Here is a 21720-nt window from a genome sequence, read left to right as displayed (position 1 = left end):
GACCACTCCTAGGTCCCTCCCACAGTCTTTCTATATATAAGATCCACCTTGTCTCCATTAAGATGCTCTGATTCTTATAACCTAGCCACTGCTCTGATTCTTAAAATCTAGCCACTGCTTAGATTCTTATAATCTAGCCACTGCTTACCCGTGTTCAGACTCCTGAAAAGTCTGCCCTATATGATGGATGTTCTAATAAACCTTGTATTTGGCTGAAAGAAGGCTTGGGTCGAATTCTTTCGAGCAGGACCCACATGTTGTGATTTTGCGGTCCCAGGACCCCTAACCGCTAAACCACATCACCCTACACCAATGAAGTCACAGGTCTGGATGAAAATAATGGGTTATATCACCCAAAGTATAATATAACCACCTTGAGCACAGGGCAAAGAACACAGGGAATATATTTATTACCTTTTTTTCTCTAAACTACCAGTTCAAAAAATATATAATCAGTAGACCCTCCACAAGAAAAATGTCATTTCAAATATTTGCACTCAAGCTCCCTATTTCAATAAATGACGCTGTCTTTTAAACACTATGGGACAGGGGCTACTTGTACTTGGAAGGGCATATATACAATTAAACAACACTCATTATATTCCCTGCTATTCAAAAACCACCCATCTAAACATATTCTATTTAACTGATTCACTTCTAGTCTGCAGGAAATGCTAAGGCAGTCAGCACTTTACATCTTAGTATGAATTACGTACTAATTGTGATCAGAAGCACTTAGAAATGACAATGGTAGGGGTAATAATGGGCAAAGGGGGAGGGCAGGATGGGGGGGAGAACTAACAGAGAGGAGAGAAGACTTAATAATGATATATGGGGCACACATTTTAAATCATGACGTAGCAGTACCTGAGTTAAGATTTAATAAGACTCCATCAATCTAACTTCTTATTCAAAAAGTATTTGTTGATTTCAAGCAAACTGAATTAAAGAGAGGAAGAAAGGAAAAGGGAAGACAAAGGAGAAGAAATAAATACACATTATAAGTGGCTTTCTATTGAGGTAAAAAGTAGATCAGAGTAGTCATTCTTCCCTCACAAGCTTTTCCAGCACCCTCAGCATCTCTCAGACTTTTCTACTCTTGGGGACCAAGTATTATCTATGAATGTCAAAGACTTCTGCATAACAAGACTTATATAGTTAAATGTTTAATATATACTACAGGAGGTATCATGAACGATATCTTTTTTTTTTCACTTATTTTAGGATCTAGGAAGAATAATAAGCAAAAAGGGGGGTGGGAGGGAAATTGCATATCCAAAGACCTGGTCTAATCTATTCAAATTCTGTATCTTGAAATTGTCTATTCTGAAGCTCTGTCTTAATGACCTAGGGCTATCTATCTTCAGTTACCATTTTCTGTAAACCTCAAGGACAGTTTGACTCAGGGGTTGGGTCCACCCAAGGTAGAATATAAGTAGCTAGCTAGATCCCAGCCAGGGATCAGCTTCAACTAATTAGGTAGTATTAAAACCTCAGTTTGACTTACTTCTCTGCCTTTTTCACACTTGCCATTTTCCTGGTTTTTGACTGCCTAGTTAACCAATGGACCTCTGACCCCTACTACTCATCTGATTTTCATATGAACATAGATTTAGAGCTGGAAGAGACTGTAGATGCCATGTCCTTCTATTTCAATCTCTAAAGTCACAATTGAAGAAACTGGGGTCTAGAGAAAAATAACTTGTCTTCTGGTTACAAAGTGCCATGCCATCATCTTTTCCCCTTCCCCTTACCTCAACAGGAATATTTCAATCTGGGAACTGGACTTGATAACTTCTATACATCTTGGCTAAGACTAACCCCCAACACCATCATCAAAATCTAACTAACCCCAACTTTTATTTGTCCCTTATCCCAACTAACAGTAAACTGAGTTTATCAGAAGAGTAATGACTCTTAGTAGGATGGGACACACTAAACAATAACTAACATATATGGTTTTAGGGTTTACAAATCATTTGATATGCAGTATGTCATTCGATTTTCTCAGCAACACTATGAGCTAAAGACTATAAGCATTATCACTCCCATTTTTAAAATGAGAACACTCATGACTAAACAGCTAAATGACTGCTTGAGGACTATCTTGTCTTGTTTCTCTCTTACACACACACACAGAGCTATTTAAATGTCAGAGGTAGGATTCAAACCCTTTTGACTCCAAGTCCTATACTCTATATCTGCAGTTCCCATAAGGATTTCATGCTCAAAATCCTTTTTCAAAAAAAGCAAATTTATTATTTATTTTGTTAAAAAATTTGAGCTCCAAATTCTTTCCCTCCTCACACTCCTCCACCCATTGAGAAGACAAAATGTGAAATAGTGCAAAACATATTTCTATATTAGCCATCTTGCAAAAAAAAAGAAAGAAAGAAAGAAAAAGAAACTGAAAAAAATTATGCTTCAATCTGTACTCAGATTCCACCATAAGGCCTTTGGAACTGCCTTGGATCACTGTATTGATCAGAATAGCTAAGTCATTCATAGTTGATCACTGTTATAATATTGCTGTTACTCTGTAAGATGTTCGCCTGGTTATGTTTACTTCATTTTGCATCAGTTCATATTAAGTCTTCTCAGGTTTTTCTATAACCATCCTGCTCATAACTTTTATAGCACAACACTATTCCATCACAATCATATACCATCACTTGTTCAGCCATTTCTCAATAGATGAGCATCCCCCTTCCGATTCTTTGCCACCACAAAAAGAGTTTCTACAAATATTTTTGTACATATAGGTCTTTGTCTTTTTTTTTTAATCTATTTGAGATACAGACCTGGTAGTAATATTGCTAGATAAAAGGGTATGTACAGTTTTATAGCCCTTTGGGCATAGTTCCAAATTGTTCTCCAGATAGTTGGAGCAGTTCACAACTCCACTAGCATTGCATTATTGTCCCAATTTTCTCTCAATCCCTCTAGCATTTGTCATTTTCCTTTTTTGTCATGTTAGCCAATCTGACAGGCATGAGATTTTAATTTGCACTTCTCTAATCAATAATGATTTAGAGTATTTTTTCATATGACTATAGTTAGCTTTGATTTCATCATCTGAAAACTATTTGTTTATATCCTTTGACCATTTATCGATTGCTAGATTTATTATTAAATTTACTTATTTAATTTAAACCTTAATAAGTAAATAATTATCTAATTATGTTACACACATGCACACATACACACACACTCCCCAAGCCACCAGTGGTTTCACAACACATTTTATTCTGTTACAGTTTAAAGGGAGTTAAGGGGGAAAAAATGTTGGGAATCACTGCACCATGTTGCTTCATTTGACCAAACTAAATGTATACTGACACAGATCAAAACCTACAGCAAAAAGTTTTGACCCATACTATTTAAATTACAGTTTATCAGTGGAACCTCTTACTAATAGGACCAAAAGAATCATGATGAAAGCAAGCTTCTACTGCTTGCAACACATTTTAAAAATGCCTAAGCATGGTACAGACCAGTGGTTCTCAAACTTTTTGGACTCAGGACTCTTTTAAATCTCTTTAAAATTAGTGAGGACCCTCTCCAAAATAATTTGCTTTGGGGGGGTTTGATATTTATTAACATTTCCTGCATTAGAAATTATAATATTTTATAAAAAGTCTTGAGGATTCCCTGGGGATCCCCAGACCAAATTTTGACAACCACTGGCAAAGACCTGAAGCACCTCCTTCTCTTTGAAAATGCTTGCTCAAGGGGCAGCTAGGTGGCACAGTGGATAGAGCACCAGCCCTGAAGTCAGGAGGACCTGAGTTCAAATCCGGCCTCTGACCAAACACTTGACAGTTACTAGCCGTGTGACTGTGGGCAAGTCACTTAACCCCAAATGCCTTAAAAAAAAAAGAAAGAAAAGAAAATGCTTGCTCAAAAAAAAAGTTTTTAATGAACAATATTAGGACTCCCATATTAGCATGAAAAATATTTACATTTTTCAGAGATTACAAAATCCCTAATTTTCAAACATGTTTAAGCTAGCATGGCACAATGAAGATTTCTATTTTAAATTGACCACAAAGCAGAATAGAAATTGGATTAAATCAGAGTTCTTTCAAGTTAAAAAAATGTTTTTACAAGTTTAATTTTTATTATGTTTACTATTTTCATATGTAGAAAGTTTTCTTAAAAGAACATATCTTCTAAAAACTAATTTTTAAAAATTCTCTTGCTACATCAACATTTCTTATACATTCACTTTAAAACTCACTAATTCCATACAAAATGACCAATATTTCCAAATCTTACATTGTAAAAATTCAGAAATAATGCTGACAGGACATAAATCCACTTTTCTCATTACCAAGCCTTAACCACACAACCATCACATTTTGTTTTACAGAACCCAACAAGTACTTCAGATGAGCACGCAAAGCTATTAAATTGAACATATTTTATGGATGATGGACCCTTAATGTACTAAGAATTAAGTTAATATTATTTTTTCATGTCAATTTAAAAAGAGATAAAACCAAATTATTTTATTAGTTACATCAATTTAGGACACTATGAAAAATAACACTTTCCCCCATGACTCCAACATCCTAAGAGACTTTTCTAAGATAACTCCACATTTGAACAATAATGTCAAAATGAAGAAAATTATTAACCATGCTAGTCATATATAAGCATCCAAGTACTCTATGGTAAAAAACTGATTCCATAGATTTGCCAACTAATAAGAAAGAAACAAGCAAGTCTGGTTAAAATGAAGAATTACAATGGATTTCTACTAGACATTGATTTCACTTTTTTCACCCAACACGTTCTAACTATAGAAGATACACTTGCAGTTGGGTTCATATATACCTCAAAGATACACACTATGGTGGCTGATGTTTGTAAGATGAAAAGATAGACCCTAAATCATTAACACAAATTATACTCAAATCCTATTTGTTCTTTAGTTTTTCAAGGCAGACTTGTGACTACACAGCTCTTCACTTCCTGATACTTCTAAACATACTGATTAAAGCAAACTGAATATTTGTGTTACCTTTTAAATATTCCCTCTATTCAACTGGACAAAGCTGTAAAAATCCCTGAATCTATGTCTGAATTGGAGGCATAAAAACAATAGATAAGGAAAGAAATATGTCTTTAAAGGAACACATACAAATATTTTTAATGATTTGAAAATTTTACAAATTCTGAAGAGGGTGATGGGAATTGTGATGCCCTCCTGAACAATGTCTTTTCTTAGCTATAATAACTGAAATAAGCATTAAAGACATTGACAAACCCTCAATACAGGGAAATCTATAATTCTATGTAAAGGAATTTACCATCAATGTTCCCTGAGCATCTAACGTGTTTGTGATCAGCCCAATGCTAGGTATGAAAGAGAAAGCAGAAAGCCCATGCTGTCACCAAGTCTTAACACTGATGCTTAGAAAGTCTTAAGCATTTCCTCTAAGACAGGCAAAATAACTCTAAAAATACAAAGGGACAAGCATAATCCACTTAGACACATAATACATCAGTATTATGAATTTATTAGTTACACTGCAAACTTACAAGTAAACGGTTAGTGTTAGGGGACCACACACAAATTACAATACCTGAGATTTAGTGCATTCCTTTGAGCCAAAATGAAATGAGTGCCATAAAGGAGGAAAGGAAAAGATGAATATTATCAGACATGCTATAGTACATTTGCCAAAAATGACGATAATGTTAAAATTAGGTTAAGAATGGCCCTAGATCACCACCTCCCCATCAGCTGACTGTATGTATAAATGTTCTATGCATAATGTAACATATATGCCATGCAATAGCAATGAACTCAGAATTAAAGTATTTGTGGGACATGATCATGCAATTCATTTTGATAAACTTCTCTCTCTTCTTTTCTCACTGCTAGCCAACTTTCTTAAAGGAAACAGGGTACTTCTTAAATGTAACACATATTGGCCCATTTCTAAGAAAGACTGAGCATCTTCAGCTTCTTATTTACACTATATGGTAGCACTCTACAGATAAAGTATTTTGTTTTTCTTAATGCTGAGATTTGTTTAATTTGGGTGAAATAAGAGCCAAGTAACGTTTAGCTAACAACGAACTTACACAGAGTGGAGGTGTAAATATAATGTAACAGTAAGTTTCAATCCATTGCTTTAACATGAACATGTTTATAATTGTTTCCACCAATAGCTCATTTCATACTTCAAACAACAAGAACCAACACATCACACATTTGTAATCATTTCATATTTTTATAACCCTGTAAACAAACATATCTATTGACTGAATTGGTCTTTAAAACACTGTTTTCAAAGACGTGTGTCTTAGGAAGCACAATAAAAAATGTCAACTATTATTTGCCAGCCTAGGAACAAGGAGTGAGGCTCCCTCCCAAAAAGACAATATTTCTAACAAGAAAAAGTGGGGTGGGAGGGAGTGGCAAAATATTGGCCTTGCAATAACTAAGCAGACCAAATTAAGAGAAATCTTTTTTTTTTCCAAAAAAAGGAAATAAAATTCCATTTTGAAAACAGAATCATAAAATTTGAAGTTTAGAGATAGAAAAATCCTTTGGAGATTATTCCTATTCCTTCATTTTACAGTTGTGGACATTGAAGCCCCGAGGTTACCTGACTTGCCCACGGACAAAATGTAAGTAAATGAGAGACCCAGGACTTGAACCCTGATCCTCTGGCTTCTAATCTAGCACTTTTTCATTGCAAAGATATACATAATCTCATTGAATCACTCCCACAACTGTGATATCAAGGCATATTTAGGAAAGCAATTCGAAAGTATTCATTCTATATGTATCTACTTACAGTTATGTTGTCTATCCCATCAGAATCTAAGTTCCTTGAGGGCAAGGATTGTTTTGTTTTTTTTCTCCTATCACTTAGCATAGGGCCTGGCATCAAGTAAACACTTACTTGATTGATTGAATGACACATGTTGGACTTTTAGGAAAAGGAAATTTTTTTATGATAATGACATTTTACACAAGTTCCAGAACATGATCATGGTGTACAGACTTCCTATGGTCTTTATGCTAGATTGGCAGTGAATACATCATTTTCTCTTTGCCAGAGAATTGACAACAAAAAACCTTTCATAGATTTCTAATACCAACCCTCCCAATCAAACAAAGCTGACTTTGTGGTGAATAAAAAGAAATTCTATCCAAAAGAGCAAAATAAAATGACTCAACTATGAAATTTATGCTAAATTAAGAGTAGGTGGAGGGAGAGCTGATGGTCAGGACTGTACTTAGGATGAAAATTTGAAGGAGATTTCTATTTGATAAACAAAATACATGAAGTATTGGTATAAAATAATATATCTACGCCTCTTAACAAAAACTCCAGGAATTAATGTGACAAATCAATGTCAAGACTTTAAGTCTCATTTAAAGTTACACTCATCCACAGGAATAGGGAAAAGGTCATGAATGCAATAAGTAGGGGAATGATAAAAAGTAAGTCAAGCATGACCTTCCTTATATATATATAAACGCATACATGTATTTATTTATTTATTTCAAAAGAACTAAAAGGCAACTGTATTTAAGAAACAAAGGTTATTTAGTTAATGGTATTTTATATGACATTTTAGTTAATAATAGACTCACAGAAAAGTGAATGGAGGAGTAATAAAATAACCAAAAATGAGGACATCAAGAGACCCAGATTCTGCCGCTGACTAAATTATGTTCTTGGGCAAAACACTGAATTTCTTTGTGGCTCAGTTTCTTCATAAGTAGACTTAGAAACTATTTTATGTCATCTTGGGGTTTGGTCTATCAGGACATGTCCCCACTAGTTTAAGAAAGGGATACTTTTCATATTATCTTAAACCTTTATTTTTATTCTAACAAGAGCCAAATATTCTTTTTGAACAAAATTGGAGACAAAGATATTGTACAGTGATGAATCATTTTCATAAACATATTTTGTAAGTAAAAAGTATGTATGACAACTCACTTTATTAAGGCATTCAATAACAGCAATAACTAGGAAAAAATTCCACTGCAATCTATATCCAGTGAGCAGCAAAAAAGGCAAAGTTCATTTTTTTAAAAGCTCTTTCCAAAATGAAAGCCATCTTACTAAAATTAGGGCAAACCAATATCCTGCATTTCAAGTTTATAGATTCATTGATCCTTCCACAAAGCAAAAATCAACCTCACAGATTTACACAGCATTACCAACACTACCACATTTAAAATGTATCTATTAAACATGAATTTCCCCAACAATCCAAAAACCAAAACTCTATTTCTTTAAAAAAAAAAAAAAAAAAAAGAGAGAGAGAGAGAGAGATTTTAGTAGCTTACCGTATGATACCCTCTAGGTAAAGGTGGCTTTCCAACAGGATAAGGATCCACAGTGTCAATAATTGTTTGTCTTTCACCTTTCTGATTAATTTTTCTAAATCTCCTTCTAGACTGTCGATGAGAAGCTTGGCGCTGAAAATATTCTTCATTTTCATCCATATAGTCCACCTACAAGACAAATTGAAGACTTATATATTTTCCTAAAAACACACATCTGGGCCTTCTTCCATTGATAAAACCTATGCATCATATTCAGTTTCAATAGATGACCCATATTCCTTTGCTCTTAGCCATGTGTAGACATGTTTTCTAGACAAACCTTCTGTGTACTGGGACTCCTCTGAAACTAAGTGCTTCTTCCTGATATTTAATTTATGAAGGGGCATTTTCAGTTCCACTTTGGAAAATGTGGTTAGCTATGAGCTTCCTGTGATTCCAAGGCCAAGAATAGTTTAAGTTGTCTTTGTACTGACATTATACGAGAAAGAGATCAGAGAACATATAGCAGCTTATTGACTAAGGGAACTGTTACTTTCTCTTAACTGAAGCACAGGAAGTTAATCTACCATGAGTCAATTGTAAAATCCCCTAAATCCCAAAATGACAGATTTAACAAATAGAATTTGGTAGATTATTCAGAGTTTCCTTTATAATCTAATGCATAACTTTATATATTTTTTTCTGTAATTACAGCTATTTATTTTTTCAAAGTTACTCTTCATTTAGAAAGACTAATGAATGAAGGAAATAACCTTAAAAAGCAAAATGGCTTGAAACTCTCTCTGCTTCTACAGTAAATATGTAAAAAGATGAATTGGCCTTTTTGGATACCCTATAGTTTAGAATACAAATTTACATTCCAAGACTTTTTCTCTTATACCTCAAAAACTTCTTCTAAGTCAAGAGAGGTAGGTATGGAATGCTACAGGGGATTTTAAAAAATTCTTTGGGGAATTTCAAAAATGACGCTATTAGGCCCCAAAATCCCCACTAAGAAGAGAGACTCTTTTTAAAGTCCTGCCACTGGAAACTACTGTGGCAGTGTCAACAACCTCTCTCTTAACCCCCTAGTAACATTTTCTCATTTACCAGAAAATCATAAGAAATTTTACAAGCAAGAGTTTTCTTCAACTTTAATCAAACCTTGTAATGAACAAGATCCCATTACTACAGAAATTCCTCTCTAATACCAGGGGATGGAACCCTAAATCCCCCTGAAGAAACCTGCCCAGAGCTAGCAAACAAAACACAGTGTGTAATGAAAACTTTGGGCAATCACCAATTTTAAAAGATTGTTGCTTCGTTTTAAAGTGGCAGCATGGGAAAATAGTATCATGAATTTGCCTGTGCCTCAGGTATCTGCTCTGCTCACCTGTACACTTTGATCCTGACTGAACAATCAAAGCAATATTACATTATTAACCACTTTTATAGAAAAAAAAACCATATACTTAAAGCATACTAAAATTCTACAAAGAAAAAAATGAAAAAAGTAATTTCTATTCATATTTCCAGTTAATTGTTTTCTGTTTTGTGTCATTTTTCTTTTAATCTTGCAAATTAGAATACTTCGGGGTACTTTGGCTCCTATAATCCAATGTATTATTTAAAAAGTCCCTTGATCTTCTTTAAATTAGAAATAGAAAAGAAAAAAGTCAAAGTTACTTACATCTAATATTTGCTCTCATGAGGTCTATTATGTTACTCACTTACAATTTCCACCTCTCATCTCAATCAGCATTTGGAGAGCTAAATACTGCAATTCAAAGATTCTTGGCAAATTTCAGTTAAAAGGCACACCAAGGTTTGACACACAAAGTTTAAGAAACAGCACACTTAGCAACTTGCCTTCTTGGTGCTTTAACTGAAGCTCCCAAATAAGGACAATTAACCAATTCCTCACAATCTTAAAAGGAAATAACCATTCACAAACACATTCAAAGTTACATAATATAAAGCACTATTAAGTCATTTTAAAAAAATTCTACTTGGAACAGGACAAACATTTTTTTTAAAACTATAGTTTATTAGAGGAATTTAGTGGGTTGGGAAAGAAAACACAGAGGAATATACTTACCACAATCATTTCAGAAGGTTCTAAAACAATGCATTCACAGCCACGCCTAAAGCTTCCTGCAGACCGCTTGCCAAAACTATGAAAGAAAAATATAGAATCAAAACAAATCCGGAGCTTCAAGGCATTCCTAATATATATTTATATCTAAAGAATCCAATGGAGTCAGGAGGCCCTGAGTTCAAATCTGACCTCAGACAAGAGATACTCACTAGTTGTGTGACCCTGGGCAAGTCATTTAACCTCGATTGCCTCAAAAAAAAAATCCCATGGATAAATAAAAGGAATAGGGAAAACAAATAAATAAATGCCTGCCTCCGAACAAGATTGATTTTTCATCAATACATGGAGAGCCTTGACATGAAAAGTTAAAGTTTTAATGCTTGCTAATATAAAATGCTTTCAGATTAAGTACTATGGACTTAGCAAAGTGACTGCAATATATTTAGCATTTAATAAATGCTTCATCTAATCTTTAATTAGCCTGAATACCACAAAGATAGCAGAAAAACAATTGTATGTGCTTTATTTTTGAGGTAATCTATAGATTTAATAGGGGCAGCTAGGTGGCGCAGTGAATAGAGCTAAGGGTCTGGAGTTAGGAAGACTCATCTTCATGAGTCCAAATCTAGCCTCAAGCACTTACTAGATGTGTGACCCTAGCTAGGCAAGTCACTTAACCCTGTCTGTCTCAGTTTCCTCATCTGTAAAATGAGCTGGAGAAGGAAATGGCAATGTTTGCCAAGAAAACCCCAAATGGGGTCATTGAGAGTCAAACACAACTGAACAACAACATAGATTTAAAGCCACTCAACCAAGTGGTATTTGAAAATAAACAAGCACCTCCAAAATATCAAACCACAAAACATCAGGCAATCGTATGAGACAAAATCTAAGTGTCCTGTTAAAATTCAATAATCCTTTTTAGATGATTACAATGTGCATGATTCTGCCAGATGAATGAGACACTATCCTCAGGACGCTTAAAGAAAAAATAAGGCAGAGGCAAAGAAGTATCATTTGAAGTTGAGTGTGAAAGTGAAAAAAAGCTTTCATCTCCCACCCAATGAACTGGCAAAAAATGTCAAAAGATGGAAATAATCAGTGATGATTGTGGATCAATGATTGTGGAAAGATGGGCATACTAATGTACTGCTGATGAGCTATGAACTGGTTTGACCATTCTGGAAAGTATTTCGTCAAGTACGCTAAGAAAGTGACAAAATTATCCATATCCTTTGACCCAGAGACCTCTCAACTACACCTATATCCTAAGGAGATCAGTGAAAAAGAGAAGATCTCCAAAGATCAAATGTTTATGGCACCAATTTTTGTAGTAGCAAGAAACTGGAAACAAAGTAGAAGTCCAATGATTAGAGATGGTTAAACCATGGTATATAGATATAATGAAATACTACTACGCTGTAAAAAATAAATACGGTAAACATAGAGAAGCATGAAATATATATACATATATATATATATATATATATGAATTGATGCAAAGTAAGCAGAACAGGCAAAGCAATATACACAATGATTACAACAATATAAGTGGAAAGAACAAGACAAATCGAAACTGAATGCTGTAAAATTAAAATGATCAAATTTGTGCCCAGAGAAGGGAAATGAGAAGGCCTCACTCCACCTTCTGTGCAGATATGGGAGACTGTGGATAGAAAATATAACATAAGGATGCTTCTTTAATTTGTTAAGTTTTGCTGAATGCTTTTTCTCCCTCTTTTTTTAACTTATTATTAGTTACAAGGGATGGAAGCTTTCTGGGAGGGTGAGAAGAAAAAGAAATGTAGGTGATATAAACACAAAAAAAGACATCAATAACATTTTAAAGCAAAACCAAAGTATGTATAGTTAAAAATGATAACAGAGGTAACTAACTATAGGAAAGGTGAGATTCATGATATGTTTTAGTTTGTCACCACAATGTACTTTGATGAATGCTATCTCATCAATGTGTATACTCTTCTTGTCCTGTTCAACTCTTTTTTTTTTCAATTATCTTCCCATAAATATACCAGAAGGGGAAACATTAATGAAGCTAATAGTCATAATTTTTTTTAGAACACTGAAAAACACTACCTTTGTCACAACAGGGATAGAGATTAGACCTATGATTTCAATGGAATAAGTGAACTCCCAGACAAGAAAATTCTATCAATATCAGTCAGTACTATTTCTGTAATTTAACCCTACACCCAAGGTCACAGAGCCAGTATATGCCAGAGGTGGGACTTGAACCCTGATTTTCTTGGCTTCCAGGTCAGATCTCTATCCACTACTCCATGATGACTTCTTTGTTCCAATACTAATGGTAAATGTATATATTATATACTAAAACTATACCCATTTTTTAATTTGAAAAATAAAATGATTTCCTTCTTTAAAATATTTCATTAGGCTAGGTAGATTATGGTTAATACTTACCAATTTGTTTAATAATAACAACAAGACACCCAGAAATAAACTCTCAAAAGATTAATGCTTACATCAACTAAAAAGTTTATTTTGAATTTGAATGATACTTCTAAATATTTCCAAGAAATGAAACTCTAAACTGGTTGCATTTCCCCTAAATTCTCCCTTACAAAAAATAGGATAGAACTAGATGTTACTGTAGGGGGTATATTACTCAATAACTTAAATAGCTTTTGCTTTAATGAAGTTGGTTATGTTTTACATCATATTATCAGAATGAGGGTAAGAATGATCTGTTCTGGAGCAGAAACTTTGCAACACAATTGGTACAGTGAGGTGAGAAAGAAAGAGAGAGAGAGAGGGAGAGAGGGAGAGAGGGAGACAGAGAGACAGAGAGACAGAGACAGAGACCTCCCATACACTTTCTCTACCCTCTTCCACCTCCATCCTTGAATGATGAAGGGGATTGCACATCTACTCATGATTGTCTAAAAGGAAACGTCAGTGGGTGGAGTCTGAAGCCCTGAAAATATGTTTCTTAAGTGCAGGTGCTATCACTTGATAAATGTTTGTTGAAATGCATTGGGGACCAAAGCAGAAGAAAGTGGTGGTGTGTTATAAACCTAACTTGCTCTCATTACTAGAGTATAACCTGACACGTGTATTAATGCTTCCACTCTCATCGACATACCTCAGTGGTATTCTTTGTAGTAAACATTATTTATAATAATTTTGTTTTTAAACAATTACAATACTAATAAAAAACCTAAACAACCAGTCATAAATAATGGGATAAAAAAGAATAATTCTCCCCTCCTCCAAAAAATTTCTAACTAGCTAATAGTGTAAGCTAGCAAAAAAAAAAATACTGATGATCTTCCACAGTTATTTTGAATATTTTAAAATTCTATCAGAATAAAATAAGTCCCCCACCCCTCAAAAAAAAGATTCTGGTCCAGGTTTAAAATGAAGCTTGTCTAAACTTTCGTACCTATTAGCAGTGGAACTGGACACATAAGTGGCCACTAAATTTCTTGCATGAAAACGGAAAGGGAGATGAAGAGAGGGAGACAGAAAAAAGAAAAAGGGAAGGAGGGAGAAAGGTAAGGAAGGAAGGAATTCTAATAAGTTTGTTTTCTCCATTTGTAGTTTACAACAAATTATGAGCATTACTCATGGGATTAAATTAAAAAAAAAATTCAAGGTATGAAAGTCAAATATATGCTCTTACATATGACTTGTATTTAAAGTCAAGGTATATGAAGCAAAAGATAAAAAACCAAAAATTCCTAAACATTTTTTGTGTTTAAAACACAAAAACACATTTTTTGTGTTAAAAACACCTTTATGGCAGGCTGTCTGGTTAAACTATACATCTCGTATCAGAACAATGCTTCTACATGCATAAAATAAAATATACAGGATTACAAAGAAAACCAATTATATTGAAATAATGTTATAAAAATATCTTTTTAAAAAGAGTTTGTAGGACACAGATTAAGAACCTCTGACATAAAAAGATGACATTTACAACTTTTTTTCTTCTTATGAAGTCTATCACATCTACTAGGAAGTACCATAGAAAATATTTCAATTTCTCACATTTGCTAGATTAACCCATTTGTATTGGAAGATCATAGTTCTAGAGTCTAGACCGAGAAGTAATTTTAGAAGTCATCTATTCCAACTTTCTAATTTTACAGACTAGGAAACTGGGGGCCAGAAAAGTAACTTGTCTAAGGTCACAGAGATAGTAAGTGACAGGAATTTGAATTAATTTCCTTTGACTCTAAGTTTAATGCTTCAAGTTTACTGCCTTTTTCACTGCATCATGTTGCCTCCCTCTCCTTCAGATCAATAACCAACAGAGTAAGCAACTAAACTAATAAATATCAACTCTTGACTGGAGACTAAAATCTCTGGTAAAATTGTGAAATGATGGCATGACAACTCAGACAGAACACATTGAACTATATCCACTTTCTAGGACAGAGGTGTCAAACTCACTGTAAGTTTGCAACACTCCTGAGTGAGGGATCCAACCAGATTAAAATGTAATTGGGAAATGCTGAATAAAATAAGTAAAAATATAATAAAGCATAGGTAAATATAATGTTAATTTGTAGCTTTCTAAGTCTCTGCATTTCTATTTGAGTTTGACACCACTGGTCCAGAAAGACAAGAAGACAAACCAAAAGGAGCAGAAAGCTAATCTCTAAATCCTGAAGTGCTCACTTGGCAACACCATCAGTGCCACCACACTCCGGTAAGTCTGCAATTGATTGGCAGCAGAACTCAATTCCACCACTTCTCTCAGAAAACCAAACTGCAGCCTCTTATATTGCTGAGACAGCAGTGCTCTGAGCTACAATAGTTAAAGATAAATAATCGAAGAACAGAAGAAACGTAAGCTGGATGCTGGACTGTGTGTGGATCTACCAAGTCTGACTGAAGTGAAAGGTCCAGCATTCAGCATTCCCCAGTTAGTCAGTTGGGGAAGAGACTGAATCAATGAAACATGAATTGCCCAGCACAGGAGAAGGCTGAGAGAACTCTGAGGTCCAGTCCCCAGAGAAACACAATTAAAAAAAAAAAGAATGAAGTCAGAAAGTAATGGGAATATTGAGGAAAAAGAATGAAATTACTAAAAATCACAGAAGAAAGAAAACTCAGTTAAGGAACTTAAGAATAAGCAGAGGGGCAGCTAGGTGGAGCAGTGGATAGAGCACCGGCCCTGAAGTCAGGAGGACCTGAGTTTAAATCCGGCCTCAGACCAAACACTTGACACTTACTAGCTGTGTGACCCTGGGCAAGTCACTTAACCCCAACTGCCTAAAAAAAAAAAATTTTTTTAATTTAAAAAAAGAATAAGCTGATAAACCAACAGGAATACTATTAACAACAGAAGGAAAATGGCCTCCAAATCGGCAAAAAGAATCCAGACATCTATAAATAAAAAATGTAATGCAAAGGAAAATGCCTCAACTCCTGATAAGGAGGAGAACCCAGTGGACTCACAGGAAAGCACGGAACCACAGAAGGATTTTCCTGAATAGTTTAATTGAAAAATAAGAATTATAAAGCAGAATTTATGGCCTGTATGGCAGAAATAATTAGCAGAACAAGAAAACTAGAATCCACAATGGTAAGACTCATCAAATAGAAGAGATATTGATTGGGAATGCAAATAAACATAAGGGAAAAACAACCTGGAAGAAGAGAAGCAAAACAATAACATTAAAACAACAACAACAGCACGCGCGCATACACACACACACACACACACACACACACACACACCCCCCATTAAAAAAAAATCCACAACATTAAGAAAAGGACAGGGCTATTTACTCTCCTAGGGAAATTAAGGAAGAAACCACTCAAGTCCTAGTCTTGATACACACACACAAAATAATAATAAAAACATTACAAGACAGAATTATCACCCACCCAGCTTTCAACCTTATAGAGTGGAGAGAAAATAAAAAGACAGATCATTATAAATTTTAATCTGAAAATGAAGAGAGGAAAAAACTATAGGGCAAATATTTCCACTATATTATATTTTGGTACAAAAACCTGGCATAATACCTAGACTTGAAATCTAGCTTCATTGCTGGCAAGTTGTGTCAGATAAAACAATTTATTTCACCTCTCTGAATCTCCTTTTCCTCATCTGTTAAATTAGCTTGATAATACTTTTAGGATCTTAGATCTGGAAGAGACCTCTGCTTATCTAGACCTATTCCCTCATTTCACAGATGAAGAGGCAGAAGTCCAGAAAGATGACTTGCCGCAGGCTATACAGGTCATTAGTGGCACAGCCAAGAATCAAACCCAAGTATTCTGACCCCAAACAAAATTTTTTCTACTCCACCATGCTTTACAAAGTAGTTTATACGTATTATTTTATTTGATCTTAATAATTACAGAGAAGTGATGGTTTTAGGGTTTACTTTAGATATGTGTGTGTATACATATATATACACATTTGTAGAGAGAATCTGTTTTGCTTGACTATGGGCATTTACTTCAAGGAAAGATTTTTTTTTCTTTTTTTGAATGGTAGAGAAAGAAAAGTTTTCTGTTCATTTTAATTAACTTGTTACAAGAGATCTCTCACAAAAGAAATAATTTGTAAATGTTATTAATGTAAAAACAAAACACATAAATAAAACTTTTTTTTTTAAACTGACACTTACACAGTACTTAAGCATTTGTTAAGTGCTTTATACATACTACTTGATCCCCATAAACACGCTTTAGGATTCTTGTAAACAACTCAACTAAACACTCTTTAGTTCCTGGTTGTTTTTGTTGTTCAGTCACATCTGACTCTTCATGACCTCATTTGGGGTTTTCTTGGTGAGCCAGGCACCAAAGGTATTATTATCTTCATTTCATAGATGAGGAAACAAAGTCTCAGAGAAGCTAAGTGACTTACCCATGGTCATATCCAGCAAATGTTAGAGGCCAAGAGTCAAGCCCAGATCTCCAGACCCTAGCACTCTTTACAACCATGCCATATTTCCTCTCTCTACCTATTATGAGACTGGCAATGCAAAGATGACAATCCCCATTTTATAGATAAAGAAACTAAGGTTCAGAGAAATGAGGTGCCTTTTCCAAAATTACATGCCTAACAAGTGAAGGTGCCAGGTTTTCTGATGCCAAATCTAGTGTCTTTTCATTAGACACTTTTGGAGTTGAAGGGGAGGGACTATCTATTTAAGTCTAAAAGGAAGATAAACTCTGATCAAATGAAATTTCCTTGAGGGCAGAGATTGTTTTATTTTTGTCTTTCTATCCCTATCATATAACATAGTACCTGGTACACAGTGGCAATTAAAAAATGCATGTTGATTGATTTTAGAAAAATGTAGACTTTTCCCAATACATCTCAAAATACTAAAGAGAATTAATTCATTAGATAGTTTTTCTAAGTATCTGGGGACTAAAGAGTTTTTCTAAGTATCTGGGGACTAAAGATGCATCACTCTTCAGCCAAGCTACTTATAATGAGCTTCTATGGAACTGAATCTCTGATTAGACCTATACTTTAAGCTATCAGACTTGGTAGAACCTCCCTGTTCCAATGACTCAAAGTACAACCTGAGTCAGGGAGAGAGAGTAGTGCATAGAATAAAACAAAAATATATTACTGCTGTAAAAGTTCCATTATGCCTATTTCTTTTAAAACTTGGTATTAATCCCATATTATAAACAATAATGATACTAATAGCTAGCATTTATATAGCACTTTAAAGTTTTGCATGCTACTTGACAAATATTAACTAATTTTATCCTCAAAACAACCCTGGGAAGTAGGTGCTATTATTATCCCTATTTTGCAGATAAGGAACTTAAGCAGCACTTAAATGATTTGCCCAGAGTCATTCAGCTTATAAGTGTCTGAGACAGAATCTGAATTTGGGTATTGCTGACTCTTAGGGTCCAGTGCAGCTATTTAGCAATTATCAGTCACACATAGCAATTCAAGGTCAGTTTTTGCACTAACATTCACTGGATCATAGATTTACAGCTGCAAAGAACCACAGAAGTCATCTGACCCAAATCCCTCACATTACTGCTGGTCTAGTCTTGAGGTTATAATTTCCAAGGTCCACCATCATGTATGTCATAGCCACTGCCTCTAAGAGGTGGCATGGGATAGTAGAAAGAAGGTTAGGTTTGGAGTTGAGCCCAAATGGAGTCATATGAATGCAAATCTTGACTCTGCCACAAACTACTTACTGTTCACATTCCCTGATGGCAAATTATGTAAGCACTCTTTCTGATTGATAAAATAATCTAGTTTCAGCTCACCATTCATTGCCATGGGTAATAGATTTCATACATTCAGTACATTTCTTAAAAACAATGGGGATTACAAGTTACTTCACTTTTCTGGGCCCCAGTTCCTCATTTATAAAGTGAACTGGTTGAATCAATTGAGGGAATGGCTAATCAAATTGTGGCATATGAATGTAATGTAATATTATTGTGCCATAAGAAACAATGAATATGATGAATTCAAGGAAATAGAGGAAGAATTACAAAACCTGATGCAGAATGATGTTTAAAAAGAAAGACAATATGTACAATAACAATCACAATGTAAATAGAAAGAACAACAATAACAACAAAAACATTCAACTGAATAATTCATTATTTTAATAACTAAGTTTGACTCCCAACAGGAGATAAAGATGTACATCTTTCCCTTCAATGAAGAGGTAAGGAACTAGGAGTGCACAACATTTCATATACTGTAAGATTTGGTTGGTATATTTGTTAGTTTTGCTAAATTGAATTTTTTAAAAAAAATTTACAAGGTAAGTGGGGAGGTGAGGAATACCTTTGGAAGCAAAGATGATATAATACCAAAAGTTAAAATTTTAAAACTTAAATGAAGATAAAAATGATTATTTTTCTTTGAAGGACTGATCTACTAAAGTCCAAAGTGGTTTATCACAAGAAGCTTGGCTGAGAAGTCATCATTTTTTTATCCCTAGGAGCTCTCCCAAACTGTCTATTAAAATATCACATACTTCAAGAACTGAAGTGCTTTTCACCCTTTCCCATTCCTTCTCAGTCCTAATCTCTTTGACTTCATAGCTAATGCTTTTACATACAGCAACCATTTACCATTTACTAGTAAAGGAACTCTAGTTAGAAAAAAGAGTCAGAAGATTTATAGGGTTTATCCACTTAACCTCTTCTCCAATACTTCACAGGTAGAAATGGATCCCTGCAGAAAAACTACAAATTAACATTATCCATGTTGCACCATATTTTTATTTATTTTGTTAAACTTTTCCCAATTACATTTTAATCTGGTTCAGCTACATAAGAAAGTTTCTTCCCCCCATTAGCGTTGTTAGCCCTCGACACCTCTGAGTTTGACACCTCTGAAAGAGCTGCACTTTGAATAAGAAGTACTACAAATTATGACAGCACCTTTAAAAGCTGTTTATATACTTATGTAGCTAACACTTATTTTCCTCTAAACTAACCTTTTTTTTTAAAATCCCCATTGTTTTTAAGAAATGTACTGAATGTATGAAATCTATTACCCATGGCAATGAATGGTGAGCTGAAACTAGATTATTTTATCAATCAGAAAGAGTGCTTACATAATTTGCCATCACGGAATGTGAACAATAAACTCTTCTTTGTTTATCTTTTTTGTCACCAGTCCTTCAGTATGCCACTGACATTGTCCTTCCACCCAACAGATTTGTGTGACTCCCCCGCTTCCATACATTTAATTGGGGATGGGGGGAACAGTAACAAGCTCACTTTCAAATCCAACTTGTATCACTGACACTCACCCATCCTCCTCAAAAAAAAAAAATCATCATGTTTTCAAAAAGTCAAACTTATTTGCAAATTATTAAAATTAAGATTTCTTCCTGTCAGTTTATCTCTAAACATTTTCTTGTAAGAGTTGGATTTAGTTCTTTCATTTGTAGGTTCTTAAAAATCATATTCTTTCCTACCTTAAAAGGTGTTTCAAAATAGAGCAGTGTGGTATCGAGGATAGATTGTTTTAGCATCTTCTTTTATACTTAACCAGCATGTGAAGTTCAGAAGCAAGGGTGAGCCAAAATTATTCTTTGTTTTGATATCAAATAAGACGGAGAATTATAAAGTATCAAGTATTTGTGAAGTTTAATATTTCTATGGCTGCAAAATGCTATGATTTTACGGTACAAAGAAAAATTCAGACTCTCAGCTCATCAGGAAATGGAATAGACTTCGGTGGTCAGCCCCTTCAGCCCTTCATATTATCAAGCAGTCAGTAAAATACATATGTAAGCTAATAGTTAGTAGAAGTATACAAAATCAATTGTTAACTTTTTTTTACATACCACAGAAAAGAGGGGCATATTTTCCATATGCAACATCATCTGTTTCCTCCCTGGGGATCAGAACTCACAGGAAAAAAAAAAAGGCAGAAAATGTGGAGATTGCGTTCCATAATGACCTAACGTGATGCCAAAAGACATTTCAAGTCGTTTCAATAGACAAGCCTATTCCTAAGAAATCACATACTGAACAGCAGGGTGATTTTTCAGTTCTTCACTACGGTCATGATGGAGTCAGTTTGTCCTAATGGTCCCTAAATATTTTCTCCCCCTACCCCAGGAATATTTGAGATGTATGCTACCATTGAGTATTCAAGTTTCCCAGGCAGACACGCAGTAGCAGAACACAGAAGACTGTTCTGTCAATGTGTTCAAAGTCTACCCTTTGTATGGGCCTCCACATTCCTTTTTTATGTCAGTGAAACTACCCATTGGAATGCAACTTCTCAGGGATGGAATGTCAGCTTCTCCATGAGCTGCTATATACAGAGCTGTGAAAAACTGTAGCCTAGCTGATAGCACACAGATAGGTAACCCAATTTTACTAAATAACTAAAGCTAGCAACCCCCAAGGCCGCTATGACACATTCACTTACACTATCTTGGTACCTAACACTACAAGATTAACAATGTCAAAAGTTCTGGATCTCGCCTTTTAAAAAGAAATTGCAATTCCTGTTTCCAAACCACAGTGAACTTACTGAATACAGACCTACAAAATATATATATATATATATATTTTGCATGAACCACACATGAAAATTTGCAAGAATGACTAAAGAAAAATCATTTACGAGTACATGCTAATGCTATAAATTGCATTCTCTACAATGTGAGCATTGAGGTATACATGAATTATGGCAATATGCCTAAAAAAGAAGCTTGAGTCAAAAAACCACTTAACATTTTAGCAATTTTGGTCTTATTTTCATATGCTTGATACCTTATAATAGACAGATTTGCTTCTCTGCATAGTAGTCCTCAACATGCAATAACTATCAATAAACACACCA

At 34.5% G+C, this 21720-nt stretch overlaps 1 protein-coding gene across 6 annotated transcripts in view; it reads right to left on the bottom strand.

Moving 5' to 3' along the window:
* Positions 1-21720, bottom strand: part of RAPGEF2 (Rap guanine nucleotide exchange factor 2) — a 311585-nt gene that overhangs the window by 125681 nt on the left and 164184 nt on the right. For 3 of the 6 annotated variants that reach the window (XM_027866834.1, XM_027866836.1, XM_027866837.1), the window contains exons 5-7: positions 10404-10479; positions 8327-8494; positions 5592-5609 (exon numbers count right to left, since the gene is read on the bottom strand). In XM_027866834.1, coding sequence (XP_027722635.1) covers positions 5592-5609; positions 8327-8494; positions 10404-10479 — 262 coding nt within the window. Of the gene's footprint in view, positions 1-5591; positions 5610-8326; positions 8495-8645; positions 8728-10403; positions 10480-21720 lie in introns of those variants that run through there. The other 3 variants (XM_027866835.1, XM_027866840.1, XM_027866839.1) reach the window with 2 other exon arrangements.

This window comes from Vombatus ursinus, unplaced genomic scaffold (assembly GCF_900497805.2).
Source record: "Vombatus ursinus unplaced genomic scaffold, bare-nosed wombat genome assembly UNPS02014784.1, whole genome shotgun sequence".
Lineage (NCBI taxonomy): Eukaryota > Metazoa > Chordata > Mammalia > Diprotodontia > Vombatidae > Vombatus > Vombatus ursinus.
This window is presented reverse-complemented; position numbering and strand designations above follow the sequence as displayed.